Source organism: Hordeum vulgare, chromosome 7H (assembly GCF_904849725.1).
Source record: "Hordeum vulgare subsp. vulgare chromosome 7H, MorexV3_pseudomolecules_assembly, whole genome shotgun sequence".
Classification (NCBI taxonomy): Eukaryota; Viridiplantae; Streptophyta; class Magnoliopsida; order Poales; family Poaceae; genus Hordeum; species Hordeum vulgare.
In genome coordinates, this window is record NC_058524.1 from 529,476,607 (window position 1) to 529,495,062 (window position 18,456).

Here is an 18,456-nt window from a genome sequence, read left to right on the forward strand (position 1 = left end):
AGCGGGCGAGCGAGCGATGCGGGCGGAGGCGAGCGGCGACGGGCCGGGCGGGAGGTGCGGACGGGTGCGAGCGGCGGTTGCGCGAGGCGGGGGCGGACCGAGCGGCCGAATTCGCAACACTTGTTCGCTGTAGGAGGAGGTGGAGCACGATGAACCTTTGTTAATTTGGTAACTGCACACCGTCGAGCTGAATGGATGGTGGAAGGCCGTTAGATTATAATTTGTTGACTAATTGTGTGGTGGTGATTGGTGTTTGTTTTTGTGGGGATAATAGTTGTGTGTATCTAGAGAAATTTTCGTTTGATCTTTTATTAGTAGTATAGATGCTATCTAGCGAACCAGCGGAAATAAAATGAGAAATCTACATGGGCCGGCCGCGGCGTTGGCGTGTGGGCGCCTGGGAGCTACATGGGCTGAAGCGTCGAATGGGGAAAAGCTCCGCTAGTCTCGGGCTGCCACGGAAACGCTGCGACATGTACGTCCGTATGGGCTGCTAGCCCAACAGAATTAGGGTTTTCATTTTTCTTCCATCGGCCCAACCCAACAACAACCGAGCCGGTTAGTGGCCCATTAAATAACCTGTGATTGTGCTATATAATCCCTGCATCTCCTCTCATTCAACCCTATCCTCACCAGACGAGATCTGAAGCCGCCGGCAGCAGGGCTCCCCCAAGGTAATCACAATATTCTTCTTTCCATTGCAAATATTTCTCCAGATGAACTGTGATTGGTGCTACTGCTTGTGCTCTTTACTCGTAGCTTTTTTAGCTTCATAGTTCATTGTCGGCAGTAGCTTCTTGGATCTTGACTTAGAAGCTGCTCGGCCTGCTTATCAGTCGTGTTTGCGATCCCATCGTTGTAGATCTCTGTTTATAGTGTAGTTTTTACCCATGCTTTCAAGTCCATCAGTAGATCGAACAGCAAAAGTACCGTGGGATTTATAGGCTGTGATACCCAATCCGTTTGCGTCTGTTGTTGACAATATTTGTCTGGCTGTCCCAGTAATAAGTGTTCCTACCAAATTTGCTTACAGATATTTTCATCTGAGCGTACGTGTCTGTAGTTTTGCTGTTTATCTACTGAGTAACTGGAGTTGGTATAGTAGCATCATAACTAACACTTGTTATTTGTTCTTCTTACAGTACCACGAGAAAATGAGCTGCAGCCTGGGCTCATGGATTAAAGTTTGAAACCAGCTTTCATAGACCCGGATGCTATTGAAGTGATAGCTGGCTTGACTTTGCTTTTCTTCAAAGCATCTTGACAAACCAAAATCCGTCATTTTTGGCACCATGTTTTCGTCTAGCAATATATTTGCAGGTTTTAGGTCTAAGTGGTGAATATCGATCTCTGAATATATTGATAACCTTCACAAATTTGCTGATTATTTTGTAGAGCTATTATTGTCCCACATGCATATCCATGACTAAAAAAAGCAAAAAAGTAATAATTGGGTGTTGTGTTCTCACAAAGAAAGATGGAAAAGTTTAACAAAAACTTGTGAAGGAAGATGAATGCTTTGATTATGCATGAATCCATAATGATAAAGTGCTATTGAATGATCAAGTAATTTGTAAGGTTTTTATTATCTTCGCAAGAGTTGTATTGTTAATTTAGACCTAGACATGCAAGTATATTTCTAGGAGAAAGCACAATGCTGAAAGTTGTGGATTTTTGTCTCTCAAGTTGCTTGGAGGAAAAACAAAGCCAGGCTATTGCTTCAAAACAGTTTGGATCTATGTATGAAAGCAGGGACATTGATGACCTGTGTTGGCCCACTTGTTTGCCTGATAACAAGGTATGTATATATCATAACCTATGGTTGCAATACTCACTTGCAAGGTCGAAATCATGGGGAGCATCGTAGAAACACATACTATGCACATAATAGTCAATTGACCACAAAGAGTATATTCAGACATCAGTTGTGCTGGTATACTCACTTATGTTCCATGACATGCTTCAGTAACCTCTTTTTTTAGAGCCTAGTGTACATCTTTAGGTACTTCAAGCTGGTGGAGGAGGTCAAGTGGCATTAGTTGTCTAAGAGATAAATGTTCCAAAGAGCTGCAGCGAAGTCCACCAATGTACAATTGTTGTTTAGCACCAGACAGAGTACATGTATTAGATCATTTTGCCTTCAGTATTAAGCCGATTGTCTTGGTTGTTATTATATCTGATGGAGTACATATTTGGAGGAATCCTTTATAGTTTATTGCAAAAAGAGTGTAATGTCTTACCTTCATAACCTATGCGTGATATATGTATTGCGTCCTGAGATAATAAATGGCAATATTCTGTACAGTTATTTACTGTGTTTTCTGTTTTGCTATATTATGCCTGCACATTATAAAGTACAGAGTGGCGCAATTTTCAATTTTCTTTACAGTTATTTACTGTGTTTTCTGTTTTGCTATATTATGCCTGTACATCCTTGTGTAGTATAATAGTGAAAACTTTGGAAAGACTTATATTTAGGGAGTATATCATATTGTCGTTAAAGTACAGATTTCAATTTAGTTTAGTTTTAAGATGGGGTGGACCCATGGTAGCTGAAACTTGGGATATATGCTGGTTCTGAGATATTTAATTATCAGTTGAAACAATTCCAGTTTGTGTTCCCTTGCCTGTAAATGGAGTTTTGCCTGGTTCTGTGAATACTTACATCATTATTAAAATCAACTTTTTCACAACGACCTGAATTCAGTTGTTTGTAAAATATCCCATACTTGCATATTATATGATTTTGTAATGACTATTGAAAGAAGGCTGGATCTCTTTTGCTTTTGTTGATTTTGTGTGCGCCGGTCCTAAATCATCAGCAGCCTATGATAACCAAGTAGATGTGTACAGTTCTGCTGTTGTACTTTCCAAGCTCATGACATTCAAGGTAGTCAAGGTTTTTATCTTGTTTTACAGTTAACAATGACAAGTCTTCACGCCTGTTTTCAGATGAATCTTCAGGCCTTGAGATTTTCATGTTTTACAAAAGGAAGCAGAGATTTCCATGTGTTACAAAAGGGAGCAAACATGAGGTTGATGGCTTTAGCTGAAATGCATTTGGGTTGGATTCAGGGGATACAATCCAGGAAGGATGGATGGCCGGCCCCTTCACTCGTACTGAGGCCATGATCGGGGTTGATGGCTTTAGCAAAAATGCATTTGGGTTGGAGATGATCGGGGTTGATGGCATTAGAGCAACTCTAGCAGACCGACTTCACTCGTACTGAGGCCATGATCGGGGTTGATGGCTTTGGCAGAAATGCATTTGGGTTGGAGATGATCGGGGTTGATGGCATTAGAGCAACTCTAGCAGACCGACCCGTAAACTAATCGCTAAAATGCGGGTCGGGGCTGAAAAACCAGCCCGATCAGATCCCGTATCCTGGCCCGTAGAAAAATTTAGAGGGTGCGGCAAAATTCCGACCCCAATTCGGGAAAACGCGGGTTTTCCCTCGCGTCTGCGGTGCCCTGCATATAAGCGGAAGCGGTTGGTGGGGTACATTTCATCCCGCGTTTTTCCCATCTCTCCTCTTCCCCCTTGCGTCTCCGCCGGCCGCCGTCCAAGATTTCGGCGACGACAGCCGGTAGGAGCACGCCGGAAGGCCGCCACGCGCACGAGGCCTTCCCTTCCTTCATCGCGGGTCGTCGGATTTGGCTTTTTTCAGTCGTCGGTTGCTGCCCCAGGCGATGGAGTGGTCGGGGAGCCTCTCCAGCAGCCCAGGCAAGGGCGCATGAAGCGCATCGCGTCATGCATGCACGGGTTCGTCTGCCCGTCGCCGTCGAAGGTTTGCGGGCATGGACTCGTCCGGCCGTCCATCGGGCTCGGCGCTTGCGCAGCGTCTTTGTGGCCTGCCGATGTCGCTCATAAAATGCGACGATTGCCTGCGTCAAGTGCTGCGGCTTACTTCGGGCACGCCAAAGCACCCTGGATGGGTGTTCTACAAATGCGAAAACGACGGGGTACGTGCACTTGCGGTAGTTCGTTTCACAGCTCATTCTTTAGTTCATTTGCGGTAGCTCACTTCGAGCTTGCTCATTCTTTTGTGTAGGACGATGAATATCTTTTGTATCTGATGTTGCAAAAGCAAAGAAAAGCATTGTGCTAGATCAATTTAAGTTACAAATCTAAGTATTACGGGTCGGGAGGAGCTGCGTCAGATCAGAACCCGCAGAAACAGACCTGTAAAAAAATATATTCCACAAATATGCTTTTTTACTGGTCCATTATGCCGGGTTTGCATGTGTGCCAGCCTGCGTCGGCCCGCAAAAACGATTTTGCGCGAACTGCAAACGCGTTTTGCGGACCGGCCGGATGCGGGGTGTGTTCTCTGATATTAGAGTATAACCTGACTATCTTGGCCTACCCAAGTGAAATTACGATAAAAGAAAAGCATGGATATGGGGAGAGGTGGATAATTAGATTGGCATGTACTTAAAAAAGGGACTTACTTTATTTTAGAATTCCAGAGTTGCTCTGAGCAGAAATGCATGTGGGCTGATGGCATTACGAGACTACAGCTTTAGTGTGGAGTATCTCACATAGAGCAAGATGGAGTGACCTTCCATTGTTAACAACTGGCTTGCTGGATATGTGCGTATTAATCAATGTTTTAAATAGCGGCGAGCCTCTAAATCAGCTATAACGGGTTATTTGTACATGATATCATTTAGCGGCACGCTGCTGAAAAGGCTATAGCGGGGCTATAGCGGGCTATTTAAAACTATGGTATTAATACAACTTATAGTGAAATAAAATCCATGAGCCCATATAAAATTGTAGGGAAATCCATGATACATTCCTATGAAAAAAATTCTGCTACTTATACTTTATAATATTTCAATCGGTTTGAATCGCAAAGGTTTCTCATTTTCTCCTTTCTATGAATGTACTAGAAAGTTTGACTTCATTTTGATTTAGAATAGCGTGCTTACTTTAATTTCTAAAAATAATTTGGTTCACTATTTGTGGATGTATTGGCTACTGGATTATCTTCCTATGGAAACGCTCAGAGCTCTTTTATTCATTTCCAAGCAAGTAAACTCATGCTGGATCAAAGGCGGTCACTTATTCTTGTTAGACAGCAGATAATGTAGTCATCATGAGTTATCCTCTAGCTAGGCTTCTAGAGTGGAAGGTTCTCCCATACTACGAGCCAGAGACGGCGCCCTCGGAAAGATTGTGGGTCACCAAACAAGGGTAAAAATAAAATACCCGTAACCGTATGTAACAAAGTAGGCACGCTCTTGGTTGCTGGTGGTTGCTCACTCGTGTCATGAGATTTCTACTTGGTTGATAAAAAGAAGAGAGCGGCCGTGTTGCTTGGCTTTCTCTCTCTGAACCTAACTCCCATCCATGGAGATCAGCAGCGAGGAGAGGGTGGAGCTGTCCATTGTGGAGCACCTCCCCGACAATGGCGACGCCGGCGTCGAGGAGGATCATCTATGGCCGACCAAAGACGGCCCTCTTCCTATATTCCTCAAGGTGTCTATCAGCCAGTCCCCCATGTCGTTCCACCATGTTTACTTTTTGTGGGACAGAGTCTTCATCATACACTTTTTTTCAAAATTGATAGTGGATCATGTTTACATCACAGATCAAACTTTTTTTTGGCTGGCCAAAAGTACTTCAGTTAATGATCATGGTCTCGTGCACAGATTTTCTTTGTATGTCATGTAACAGAGCTCTGCTCATGAGAAATCACCTTGTGTATGGTATGGATGGAAAATGCAGTTTGAGAATGTGGAGTACAAGGTGAAGCTGGGTGCCAAGAACCCCCTGACGGCGGCAAAGGTGGCCTTCGCGTCCCACATGAGGGTGGACAATGGCAGCAGCAGCAGCTGCAAGCACATCCTCAAGGGCATCGGCGGCAGCGTCGACCCCGGCGAGATCCTGGCGCTGATGGGCCCCTCCGGCAGCGGCAAGACCACCCTGCTCAAGATACTGGGTGGCAGGCTGGGCGGCGCCGTCAAGGGCCAGATCACCTACAATGACACCCCCTACAGCCCCTGCCTCAAGCGGAGGTGATTATAACTTCAGAAAAATTACATCAGGATTTGTGCAGAATTCTTGCGATTCCTTGTAGAACAATGGAGAAAAGATCGAGAGATTGATTGGAGCTTTTGTTGGTTGCGACATGCAGGATGGGGTTTGTGACGCAGGACGACGTGCTGTTCCCTCAGCTGACGGTGGAGGAGACGCTGGTGTTCGCGGCGTTCCTGAGGCTGCCGGCGCGCATGTCCAAGCAGCAGAAGCGCGAGCGGGTGGACGCCATCATCGCGGAGCTGAACCTGGAGAGGTGCCGGCACACCAAGATCGGCGGCGCGTTCGTGCGCGGGGTGTCGGGCGGCGAGCGGAAGCGGACGAGCATCGGGTACGAGATCCTGGTGGACCCGTCGCTGCTGCTGCTGGACGAGCCCACGTCGGGGCTCGACTCCACGTCGGCCAGCAAGCTCATCGTCATCCTGCAGCGGCTGGCCAAGTCGACGCGGCGGACCATCATCACCACCATCCACCAGCCGTCCAGCCGGATGTTCCACATGTTCGACAAGCTGCTGCTCATCTCCGAGGGCCACGCCATCTACCACGGCAAGGCCAGGGACTGCATGCACCACTTCTCCTCGCTGGGGTTCACCCCGGAGATCCCCATGAACCCGGCCGAGTTCCTGCTGGACCTCGCCACGGGCAACCTCGAGGACATCAGCGTCCCGGGGCTGCTCAGGGACGGCTCGCCGGCGCCGCAGGAGTTCAGGTCCCGCGTCGTCGCCTACCTCCAGTCCAAGTACAGGGACCACGCCGGCGGCGCCGAGGAGGAGCAGGCGAAGCAGCTGGCGAGGAGGCCCGGGGAGCAGCTGAGGCTGGCCATCCGGATGCGCAAGGACCGGAGCATCAACTGGTTCCAGCAGTTCGTGGTGCTGTCGCGGCGGACCTTCCGGGAGCGCGCCGCCGACTACCTGGACAAGATGCGGCTGGCGCAGGCCGTGGGCGTGGCGCTCCTGCTCGGCCTGCTCTGGTGGAAGTCGCAGACGGGCAACGAGGCGCAGCTGAGGGACCAGGTGGGGCTCATCTTCTACATCTGCATCTTCTGGACGTCGTCGTCGCTCTTCGGCTCCGTCTACGTCTTCCCCTTCGAGAAGCTGTATCTGGTCAAGGAGCGCAAGGCCGACATGTACCGCCTCAGCGCCTACTACGCCAGCAGCACCCTCTGCGACGCCGTGCCGCACGTCGTCTACCCGGTCCTCTTCATGGCCATCCTCTACTTCATGGCCGACCTCCGCCGCACCGTCCCCTGCTTCTGCCTCACCCTCCTCGCCACCCTCCTCATCGTCTTCACCAGCCAGGTACCTCTTCTTCATCATCTTCTTCTTCTTCTTGTGCATGCCGACGTACTGCCGGTGACATCGACGAGGAACGGCGATGAGAGTTGGGTTATCTGTGGTGGATCAGGGGACGGGGGAGCTGCTGGGGGCGGCGATCCTGAGCGTGAAGAGGGCGGGGGTGATGGCGTCGCTGGTGCTGATGCTGTTCCTGCTCACGGGAGGGTACTACGTGCAGCACATACCCAAGTTCATACGGTGGCTGAGGTACGTCTCCTTCATGCACTACGGCTTCAACCTGCTGCTCAAGGCGCAGTACCACGGCCACCTCACCTACAACTGCGGGAGCCGGACGGGGTGCCAGCGGCTGCAGTCGTCGCCGTCCTTCGACACCGTCGACCTCGACGGCGGCATGCGCGAGGTCTGGATCCTGCTCGCCATGGCCGTCGCGTACCGCCTCCTCGCCTACTTCTGCCTCCTCAAGAGGATCACCCTCACGCCCTTGTGAGAAGAGAGATCGACCATGGGAATTTGCTAGATAGGTCTTGCGAATTATCCTTTGTCACATGTAATGCATGTTTATTAACGGGTACGAGCCTAGTACAAGGCAAGAACAGGGAGCAATGTGCATGGGTTTTCTTCTTGTTGGTTTCCCATATTTTCTTCCCTTGATTTTTGTGTGAGAGAAACCGGCGTTCTTTATTGATTGAACAAAATGTTTACAGGAACTGCAACCGAATCATGAAGAAAATCTAACCAAAGGTGCCCCGAGAAAGGAGTGACACACCGATCCTAGCAAGTCTATGAGCATCAACATTAGCTGCTCGAGGTTCAAAACAAAAATTACACGACTCAAGTACTTGACAATTTTCTAAGATCTTCTTTATTATGCCTCCATCTTCTCCTCCTTTCCCATTAAGTATATGCTTAACACACTGCTGTCAATTTGAAGCCACCTAAACTCTTTGCAACCCGAGATATTGAGCTAGTGCAATAGCTTCTCTACACGCTACAGCTTCAAGAATTGTCGAATCGACTAATTCTTGTATTGTGAGCACTGAGGAGCCAAGAAACGTCCCCTCATGCCTCCTACATACTGCCGCTGCCGCCCCCATATTGTGGTGTGTTGACACTCCTGCATCCACATTAATTTTCACGTGCCCTCCTGTTGGTGCAATCCATCTCCTCTGAATTGGTCTTTATCCCCGGTCTATTATTGCATGGCATTTTGTATCCTTGTCCAATTGGTCAAGTTCTGACAGAAATCTTTGGACGAAAGCCTGTGTTTCATAAGGACTTTGAGTAATATCCTCATGGATCAGCTGCCTCCTCGCGTACCAAACTGCCCACAACGTGACATCCATTCAAATAAAATCTTCATGTTTTAGCACTTCCATCATAGCAAACAATAAAATCTTCATGTTTTAGCACTTCCATCATAGCAAACAACCATGACTTGGCAGACCTCTCCGTTGTTTCTATCATGTGTTCCAGCAGCTCCGGATTGACTAGTGACCATAAACATCGCGCCAATGTACATTCGAGTAGGCTATGGCGTCAAGGGTCCTGGGCACTACACACCCCACATACATCTCTCGTCGACATATTCCTATTCTTCCTAACATCTTCTGTTGGGATAGAATTCTTGGCTAGCCTACAAACGAACAACTTGATTTTAGCAGGTACCATAACCTTCCAAAGGGAGACCCAAGCTTTGCTCATGCTAGACACATGGGACGCCCCTGGTCGCCCTTCTAACCAGTCTCCCCTCCTTTTTTTATTTCAACAATCATCTTAGATGCAGACCTGACCGAGAAGATTCCATTCTTTTCAAACCCCCATGACCAGAAATCATCCATATTTCTTGTACATACTGGGATTTGCATGATAGCATGTGCATCGCCTGGCAAGAACACTTGTCTTATCACTCCTGCATTCCAACAAGCACTGCTCCGATCCAATAGTTCTGAGACTAATTGTGGCGGTTGGGCAGTCAAAGACATAATAGGCCGCATGTTTTCCTTCCTTGGAATCCAGTTCATATTCCAAATCTCTGTCGTCTCTCCATTGCCCGCCCTTCGAATCAAACCCAACTTCAATGTATTTTTGCCTTCTACAATGGACCTCCATATTTGGGAAGGATTGTTGCCCAGCTCAGCCGATAGGACCCCCCCCCCGGGTAGTAAACAACCCGAAGGATTCGAGCACTCAAAGTTTTTGAATTTTGGAGGATTCTCCAAGCCTGCCTAGCTAGAAGAGACAAATTAAAGATCTCAAAGTCTCTAAAGCCCATACCTCCCATATACTTTGGCATACTCAAACAATCCCAAGAGACCTAGTATTGCTTACGCTGACCCCTTTTGCTTCCCCATCAAAAGGCTTTGATCATGGAGGTGAGGCTCTTACATAGTCCTCTTGGAAGCTTAAAACAAGCCATGGAGTACACCGAAATAGCTTGAGCCACTGATTTAATTAGCACCTCTTTGCTAGCTGCTGATAATAATTTCTCCATCCATCCCTGAATTTTGCTCCACAGTCTGTCCTTAAGATATTTAAAAGCACCATTCTTTGAGCTTACCACATTAGACGACATACCTAGGTATTTCTCATTTAGTTGTTCATTAGGTTCCTCCAGAACATTTTTTATTGCCGCCCTAATCTCCTCTGGACAACCTTTGCTAAAAAAGACAGAACATTTCTCCTTGTTTATTCTCTTACCCGAGTCTCTTGCATAAATTTCCAACAAAAAGGACACCTCCTTTGCTTCCTCATTATTCGCTTTAAAAAACAACAGGTTGTTATCTACAAACAATAAATGGTTAACCGGTGGAGCCGATGAAGCCACTTGTATTCCTGCAAGATTGGATGACTGAACTCTGGATTTTAAAAGGCATGAAAGGCCCTCTGTTGCCAGCAAAACGAGGTAAGGTGAGATTGGATCCCCCTGACGGATACCGCGAGTTGGATAAAAAGCATCAAGTTTCTCTCCATTGAAAAGAACAGAAAAAGAGACAGATGAAACCATTCCCATTACAATATCAACCCATCTCTGTGTAAAACCCAGCTTCAACATAATAGCTTTCAGATAACTCCATTCGACTCGATCATAAGCTTTCATCATATCAAATTTCATCGCGCAATATGTATGCTTCTGAGCCTTATTCCTCTTCATAAAATGTAGACACTCATAAGCAGCAATAATATATCAGTGATTAAACGACGAGGAACAAAAGCCAACTATTTCTCAAATATTATCTCAGGTAGCACAACCTTGAGACGATTTGCTACAACCTTAGAGCTGATTTTATACACGACATTACACAAGCTTATAGGTCAGAACTGAGAGAGTAACATCGGATTTTTTAACCTTGGGTATCAAAACTAGGATAGTATTGTTGATATCCTTTGCACTCTCCACCCCTTCCACTATTCTCAATACCAAATTAGTGACCGCTTCACCACAAATATCCCAATGTTTCTGAAAGAATTGAGCTGGGAATCCATCAGGTCCTGGTGACTTTTGCGGAGCCATCTGGAAAAGTGCCTTCTTCACCTCCTTTGAAGTATAAACCGCATTCAACAACTCATTCATTTAGTCCGTCACTTTCCTCGGTACTATTTCAAGGACAACTCACATATCATCCGTTCCCTTAGAGGAATATAGAGTGTTATAAAAAGTATTAGTCAACTCTTTCATTTCCAACACATCATCTGTATGAGATCCGTCCGGGCGAAGAAGAGACTTATTTCTGTTTTTTGCCTTCCTCATATTTGAATGCATATGGGAATATCGTGTATTCCTATCACTCACTCGAAGCCACTCCAGCCTGGCTCGTTGTTTCCACATCACTTCCTCACGGTTATAAAGCTCCAACAGATTATTCCTGATGTTATCTTCCCTCTCAGAAGGTTCCATACGACCCGAGACGCTTCTGATGTATTCCAGTTCTTGCTTTAAATTTATGATGCCACGACGTACACTTCTGAAGGTCTGCTTGTCCCAAGCACTCAATGAACTAGCCAGATGCTACAACTTCTCAGACATGGCTACAACAGATTCTGCTTGTGCTCCTCCCCATGCAGGTTTTCTTCCCTTGAAGAATGCTTTTTTTCTTTTCTTTTTTGAGACATGCTCATTCACCAGGGCAAGGCCCGTGTGCCGGCACAACATGATCTTTTTTTCATCAAATTATTGGCCCAAAAGGCCAAAATCATTCTAAAGGACACAAAGCACGCGAGTCGTGTTGAGATGCATTGTGAAGATATTGTGCCGTGTTTGGCCCATGAGGTGAGGTATATGTGCCGCGACATGACGTGCTTATACATGGACATCCACGTGTCGCGTCATACAAGACCGTTTAGGAGGGGGTGCTATGATGAGGACATGGCTACCTTGTATACGATCAAAAATATTGTACACTTGTATATTTGTGAGGCGATTTATTATAAGAATTATGCAATAATTTATTTATGTTATCCGGAATAAAAAAACTTCACGTATTTTTATGCCATGCTTAAATGTAGAATTATTGAACGCTTGTATGAACCACGTGTGAAGTAAAGGAAGAGAAACTGATTAGGTGTTGTTCAAGAAGTCTTATCACATCAAAGGAAATGATAATTTGCTATTCGAGAAGTCCTCTCACCCCACTTTTGGCTCAAGAAAAGATAGAGACCAAATCCCCATGTTCTGAACTCTGATTCGGATTACACAAACATACATGTATCAAAATGCCACACCTTTGCACCTAGATTCCAAATTGGGTGATTCTTTTTTTGTTGGAAAGTAGATTTCATGTATATTTCAACGCAACATGATCCATGATACGTCTCCATCGTATCTATAATTTTTGATTGTTTCATGCCAATATTCTACAACTTTCATATACTTTTGGCAACTTTTTATACTATTTTTGAGACTAACATATTGATCCAGTGCCCAGTGCCAGTTCCTGTTTGTTGCATGTTTTTTGTTTCGCAGAATATCCATACCAAACGAAGTCTAAACGTAATAAAAACTTACGGGGATTTTTTTGGAATATTTATGATTTTTGGGAAGAAGAATCAACGCGAGGCGATGCACGGAGTGCCCACAAGCCCTCTCGCCGCGGCCAGGGGGTGGGCCCGCGGCAGGCAGGCTTGTGGCACTCCTTAAGGCGGTTGGTGCCCTTCTTTCGCCGCAATAAAGATAATATCCGGAAGAAAATCATGTTAAAATTTCAGCCCAATCAGAGTTACGAATCTCCAGAAATTTAAGAAACGGTGAAACGCAGAATCTGGGAGCGCACAAACAGAAGGACACAGAGAGAGAGAGATCCAATCTCCAAGGGGCTCTCACCCCTCCGCCGCCATGGAGACCATGGACCAGAGGGGAAACCCTTCTCCCATCTAGGAGGAGGTCAAGGAAGAATAAGAAGGAGGGGGGCTCTCTCCCCCTCTCTCCCGGCGGCGCCGAAACGCCGCCCGGGACATCATCGTGTGACGGCGATCTACACCAACACCTCCGTCATCTTCACCAACATCTCCGTCATCTTCCCCCATCTATATTCAGCGGTTCACTCTCCTGCAACCCGCTGTACCCTCTACTTGAACATGGTGCTTTATGCTACATATTATTATCCAATGATGTGTTTCTATCCTATGATGTCTGAGTAGATTATCGTTGTCCTATCGGTGATTGATGAATTGCTATGATTGGTTTAATTTGCTTGTGGTTATGTTGCTGTCCTTTGGTGCCCATCATATGATCACGCGCGTGGATCACACCATAGGGTTAGTTGTATGTTGATAGGACTATGTATTGGCAGGCTAGAGTGACAGAAGCTTCAAACCTAGCATAGAAATTGATGCATATGGGATTGAAGGGGGACCAATATATCTTATTGCTATGGTTGGGTTTTACCTTAATGAACGCTAGTAGTTGCGGACGCTTGCTAATAGTTCCAATCATAAGTGCATAGAATTCCAAGTAAGGGATGACATGCTAGCAGAGGCCTCTCCCACATGATACTTGCTATCGATCTAGTAACGTAGTCAATTGCTTAGGGACAATTCCGCAAATCCTACCACCACTTTTCCACACTCGTTAGACACTCGTAGTTGTTTCTTTATCTAACCAACCCCTAGTTTTATTTACGTGTTCTTTACTTTCTTGCAAGCCTATCCTATCACTCCTACAAAGTACTTCTAGTTTCATACTTGTTCTAGGTAAAGCGAACGTAAAGTGTGCGTAGAGTTGTATCGGTGGTCGATAGAACTTGAGGGAATATTTGTCCTACCTTTAGCTCCTCGTTGGGTTCGACACTCTTACTTATCGAGAAAGGCTACAATTGATCCCCTATACTTGTGGGTTATCAAGACCTTTTTGTGACGCCGTTGCCGGGGAGCAATAGCGTGGGGTGAATATCCTCGTTTGTGCTTGTTTGCTTTATCACTAAGTAGATTTATTTGCTGTTCTAAGTTGTTCTCTATCTTTAGTTATGGATATGAAACACGAAATACCAAAAAAATTAGGTGTACTTGCCACTCATGGAGATGGGGAACCTCCTAAAACCCTTGAGGCTCGTTATGTGGAAAATATTATGCACTTCTTTAATAATCCTGAGAAAGCCCCATTCGATTATATAATGGGATACACGTTGGATCAACATGCATACTTTAGGGATTATCGCTTGACTCAAAAAGGAAAACTTTTATGGGATCAAATCCATTTGTTGAAATGGTATGCTTGGGAACTATGCAAGAGATATGGTGTTACTTGTTGCTCTAGGATGAAGGCTCCACACCTTCCTTTTTCTTGTGAATTTAATGATCATAGAACCTTGGCTTCTTATGCTAATGGTATATATGATTACTATGATGTGGATCAAATAGAAGAGTTTGTTGCTTTTATGGGTGCTTATGAAATTGAGGCTCTGTTTAAAAGGTGTGATGATAATGATGATGCTCCTTATTGATCTGAAAATTTGGCTATGCTTCGTTATTGTTATACTAATTATCAATATAATGCCCATATTGAACGATTTAAGGAGAAATCCTATGCTACCCAAGAAGAGACTATTATTTTGCAGGAAACTGTGTAAGAAGAAAATGCTGAAATTGTGAGCTCATTAGATGAAAAAGATGAAGAGGAGAGCGAAGAACAAAAGGAGGAAGAGCGGACTAGCTACCAGTGTCCACCTTCTAACGAGAGTAACTCTTATACTCATACATTATTTAATTTCCCTTCGTTCTTACCGAAGGATGAATGCTATGATCCCTTGGATTCGTTTGAAATATCCCTTTTTAATGAACTTGATGCTTGCTATGCTTGTGGCCATGATGCCATTATGAATGATGCTTATGAAGATGAGCTAGCTATAGTTCCTTATGTTACACATGATGATTTTGATGAATATAATATGCATGTGCTTGCTGATCCTACTTGCAATTATTATGAGAGAGGAACTACATCTCCACCTCTCTATGTTTCCAATACGTTAAAATTGCAAGAAACTGCTTATGCTATGTATTGGCCTTTACTTGGTGTGCATGAATTGTTCTTTTATGACATGCCAATGCATAGGAAGAGAGTTAGACTTCGTCATTGCTTGATACATGTTACCTTGTGCTCACTACTAAATTTCAAATCATTACTAATTAAAATTGGCTTTGATATACCTTGGGATCCGGGTGGATCCATTACTTGAGCACTTTATGCCTAGCTTAATGGCTTTAAAGAAAGCGCTGCCTGGGAGACAACCCGGAAGTTTTAGAGAGTCATTTATTTCTGTTGAGTGCTTTTATTTAGTTTAAAAACAAAAAAAAAATATAGAGGGGAACTTAAAACTTTTTCAAAAAGAGAAGCGATTGAAAGGTGATGCATTGCGGAAGTGAGGGTCGACCTTGAACACTTGTGTTCATGCTCATGGAAATAATGTAGAATTTTTCATGGAAGTTTCTCACAAAAATAATTATCCCCTTGTACAATTCCTTTGTGTTTTTAAAAATAATGTGCCAAGCAAAGCCTTTATGATTAGTTTGGGTGATAGTTGTTTGATCACGCTGAGAAAAGACAGAAACTTTCTGCTCACAACATTAATTTTCATTTTTATTATGGAAGAGATTTTGAGTTGATTCTTTTTTCTGCTGATTCATATGCAAATTTTCCAGACGTTCGTAATGTTTCAGATTTTTTGAGATATCAGAGGTATACAGAATATACAGATTGCTACAGACTGTTCTGTTTTGACAGATTCTGTTTTCTATGCATTGTTCTCTTATTCTGATGAATCTATGGGTAGTATCGGGGGGGGGGGGGGTATGAACCATGTTGAAGTTGGATTACAGTAGATATAATGCTAATATGAATTTAGAATGAGTTCACAACAGTACTTAAAGTGGTGATTTATTTTACTATACTAACGGATCTCACGAAGTTTTGTTGAGTTTTGTGTGATTGAAGTTCTCAAGTTTTGGGTGAGAGCACGATGGATGAACGAATAAGGAGAGGCAAGATCCTAAGCTTGGGGATGCCCGAGGCACCCCAAGGTAATATTCAAGGAAGACTCAAGCGTCTAAGCTTGGGGATGCCATAGGAAGGCATCCCCTCTTTCGTCTACAATCTATCGATAATTTTACTCGGAGCTATATTTTAATTCGTCACATGATATGTGCAAATGCTTGGAGCGTCTTTTGTGTTTATTTTCCCTTTTTCTTTTATGCACCATGCTGGTATGAGATAGTCCTTGGTTGGCTTTATAGAATGCTTCTTGTGCTTCACTTATATCTTTTGAAGTTTGGATTGCCTGTTTCTCTACACATAGAAAACCGTCATTTGTAGAATGCTCTTTTGCTTCACTTATATTTGTTAGAGTGGGGCATATCTTTTGTAGAAAGAATTAAACTCTCATGCTTCACTTATACCTATTTAGAGAGTTAACAGGAGTTGGTCATTCACATGGTTAGTCATAAAATCCTACATAAAACTTGTAGATCACTGAATATGATATGTTTGATTCCTTGCAACAGTTTTGCGACATGAATATGTGATATTAGAGTCATGCTAGTGAGTAATTGTGTATTTTTAGAAATACTTGTGTTAAGGTTTGTGATTCCCATAGCATGCACGTATGGTGAACCGTTATGTGATGAAGTCGGAGCATGATTTATTTATTGATTGTCATCCTTTGTGTGGAGGTCGGGATCGTGCGATGGTTAACTCCTACCAACCTTTCCCCTAGGAGAACGCGTGTAGTACCTTGTTTCGATGACTAATAAACTTTTGCAATAAGTATGTGAGTTCTTTATGACTAATGTTGAGTCCATGGATTATACGCACTCTCACCCTTCCACCATTGCTAGCCTCTCTAGTACCGCGCAACTTTCGCCGGTGCATTATACCCACCATATAGCCTTCCTCAAAACAGCCACCATACCTACCTATTATGGCATTTTCATAGCCATTCCGAGATATATTGCCATGCAACTACCACCGTTCCGTCTCATGACATGTGCCACCACTTCCATATTGCCATCGAATGATCGTAAGATAGCTAGCATGATGTTTCCATGGCTTGTCCGTTTTTTGATGTCATTGCTATGCTAGATCATTGTCACGGTACACTACCGAAGGCATTTCATATAGAGTCATCATTGCTCTAAGTATTGAGTTGTAAGTGTGATGATCATTATTAATAGAGCATTGTCCCATGTGAGGAAATAAAAGAGGCCAGTGAAGCCTATTTACAAAAAGAGGCCAAAGATGCCCACCGAAATAAAAAAAATATATATAAAAAGAAGAAGAGGCCAAAGAGCCCACAAAAAAATGAGAGAAAAGAGAGAACGGACAATTGCTACTATCCTCTTTCCACACTTGTGCTTCAAATAGCACTATGATCTTCATGACAGAGAGTCTCCTATGTTGTCACTTCCATATACTAGTGGGAAATTTTCATTATATAACTTGGCTTGTATATTCCAATGACGGGCTTCCTCAAAATTGCCCTAGGTCTTCGTGAGCAAGCAAGTTGGGTGCACACCCACTAGTTTCTTTGTGAGATTTCATACACTTATAAGCTCTAGTGCATCAGTTGCGTGGCAATCCGTGCTCACTCACATTGATATCTATTGATGGGCATCTCCATAGCCCGTTGATACGCCTAGTTGATGTGAGACTATCTCCTCCTTTTTGTCTTCTCCACAACCACCATATTCTATTCCACCTATAGTGCTATGTCCATGGCTCACGCTCATGTATTGCGTGAAAGTTGAAAAGGTTTGAGAACACTAAAGTATGAAACAATTGCTTGGCTAAAACTGGGGTTGTGCATGATTTAAATACGTTGTGTGGGGAAGATGGAGCATAGCCAGACTATATGATTTTGTAGGGATAACTTTCTTTGGCCATGATATTTTGAGAAGACATGTTTGCTTTGTTAGTATGCTTGAAATATTATTGTCTTTATGTCAAATGATAGACTATTGCTTCGAATCACTCGTGTTTTAGTATTCATGCCATGATTAGATTTTATGATCAAGATTATGCTAGGTAGCATTCCACATCAAAAATTATCTTTTTTATCATTTACCTACTCGAGGACGAGCAGGAATTAAGCTTGGGGATGCTGATACGTCTCCGTCGTATCTATAAGTTTTGATTGTTTCATGCCAATATCCTACAACTTTCATATACTTTTGGAAACTTTTTATACTATTTTTGGGATTAACATATTGATCCAGTGCCCAGTGCCAGTTCCTGTTTGTTGCATGTTTTTTATTTCGCAGAATATCCATACCAAACGAATTCCAAACATAATAAAAACTTACGGGGATTTTTTTCGGAATATTTATGATTTTTGGGAAGAAGAATCAACGCGAGTCGATGCACGGAGTGCCCACAAGCCCTGTCGCCGTGGCCAGAGGGTGGGCCAGCGGCAGGCAGGCTTGTGGCCACTCCTTAAGGCGGTTGGTGCCCTTCTTTCGCCGCAAGAAAGATAATATCCGGAAGAAAATCGTGTTAAAAGTTCAGCCCAATCGGAGTTAAGGATCTCCGGGAATTTAAGAAACAGTGAAACACAGAATCTGGGAGCGCACAAACAGAAGGACACAGAGAGAGAGATCCAATCTCGGAGGGGCTCTCGCCCCTCCGCCGCCATGGAG

At 44.3% G+C, this 18,456-nt stretch overlaps 1 protein-coding gene and 1 long non-coding RNA gene across 2 annotated transcripts; both read left to right on the top strand.

Moving 5' to 3' along the window:
* The first annotated feature begins 607 nt into the window (after positions 1 to 607).
* LOC123407580 lies at positions 608 to 2,308 on the top strand. The gene is made up of 2 exons (XR_006612637.1): positions 608 to 674; positions 1,143 to 2,308. It is a non-coding gene; the product is annotated as an uncharacterized LOC123407580 (long non-coding RNA).
* A 3,017-nt stretch (positions 2,309 to 5,325) lies between these two features.
* LOC123412548 (ABC transporter G family member 26) lies at positions 5,326 to 8,045 on the top strand. Its single transcript, XM_045105497.1, has 4 exons — positions 5,326 to 5,485; positions 5,735 to 6,024; positions 6,144 to 7,341; positions 7,448 to 8,045. Exons 1-4 carry the CDS (start codon positions 5,357 to 5,359, stop codon positions 7,823 to 7,825), a joined length of 1,995 nt encoding a protein of 664 aa, XP_044961432.1. The 5' UTR covers positions 5,326 to 5,356; the 3' UTR covers positions 7,826 to 8,045.
* The last annotated feature ends 10,411 nt before the right edge of the window (positions 8,046 to 18,456 follow it).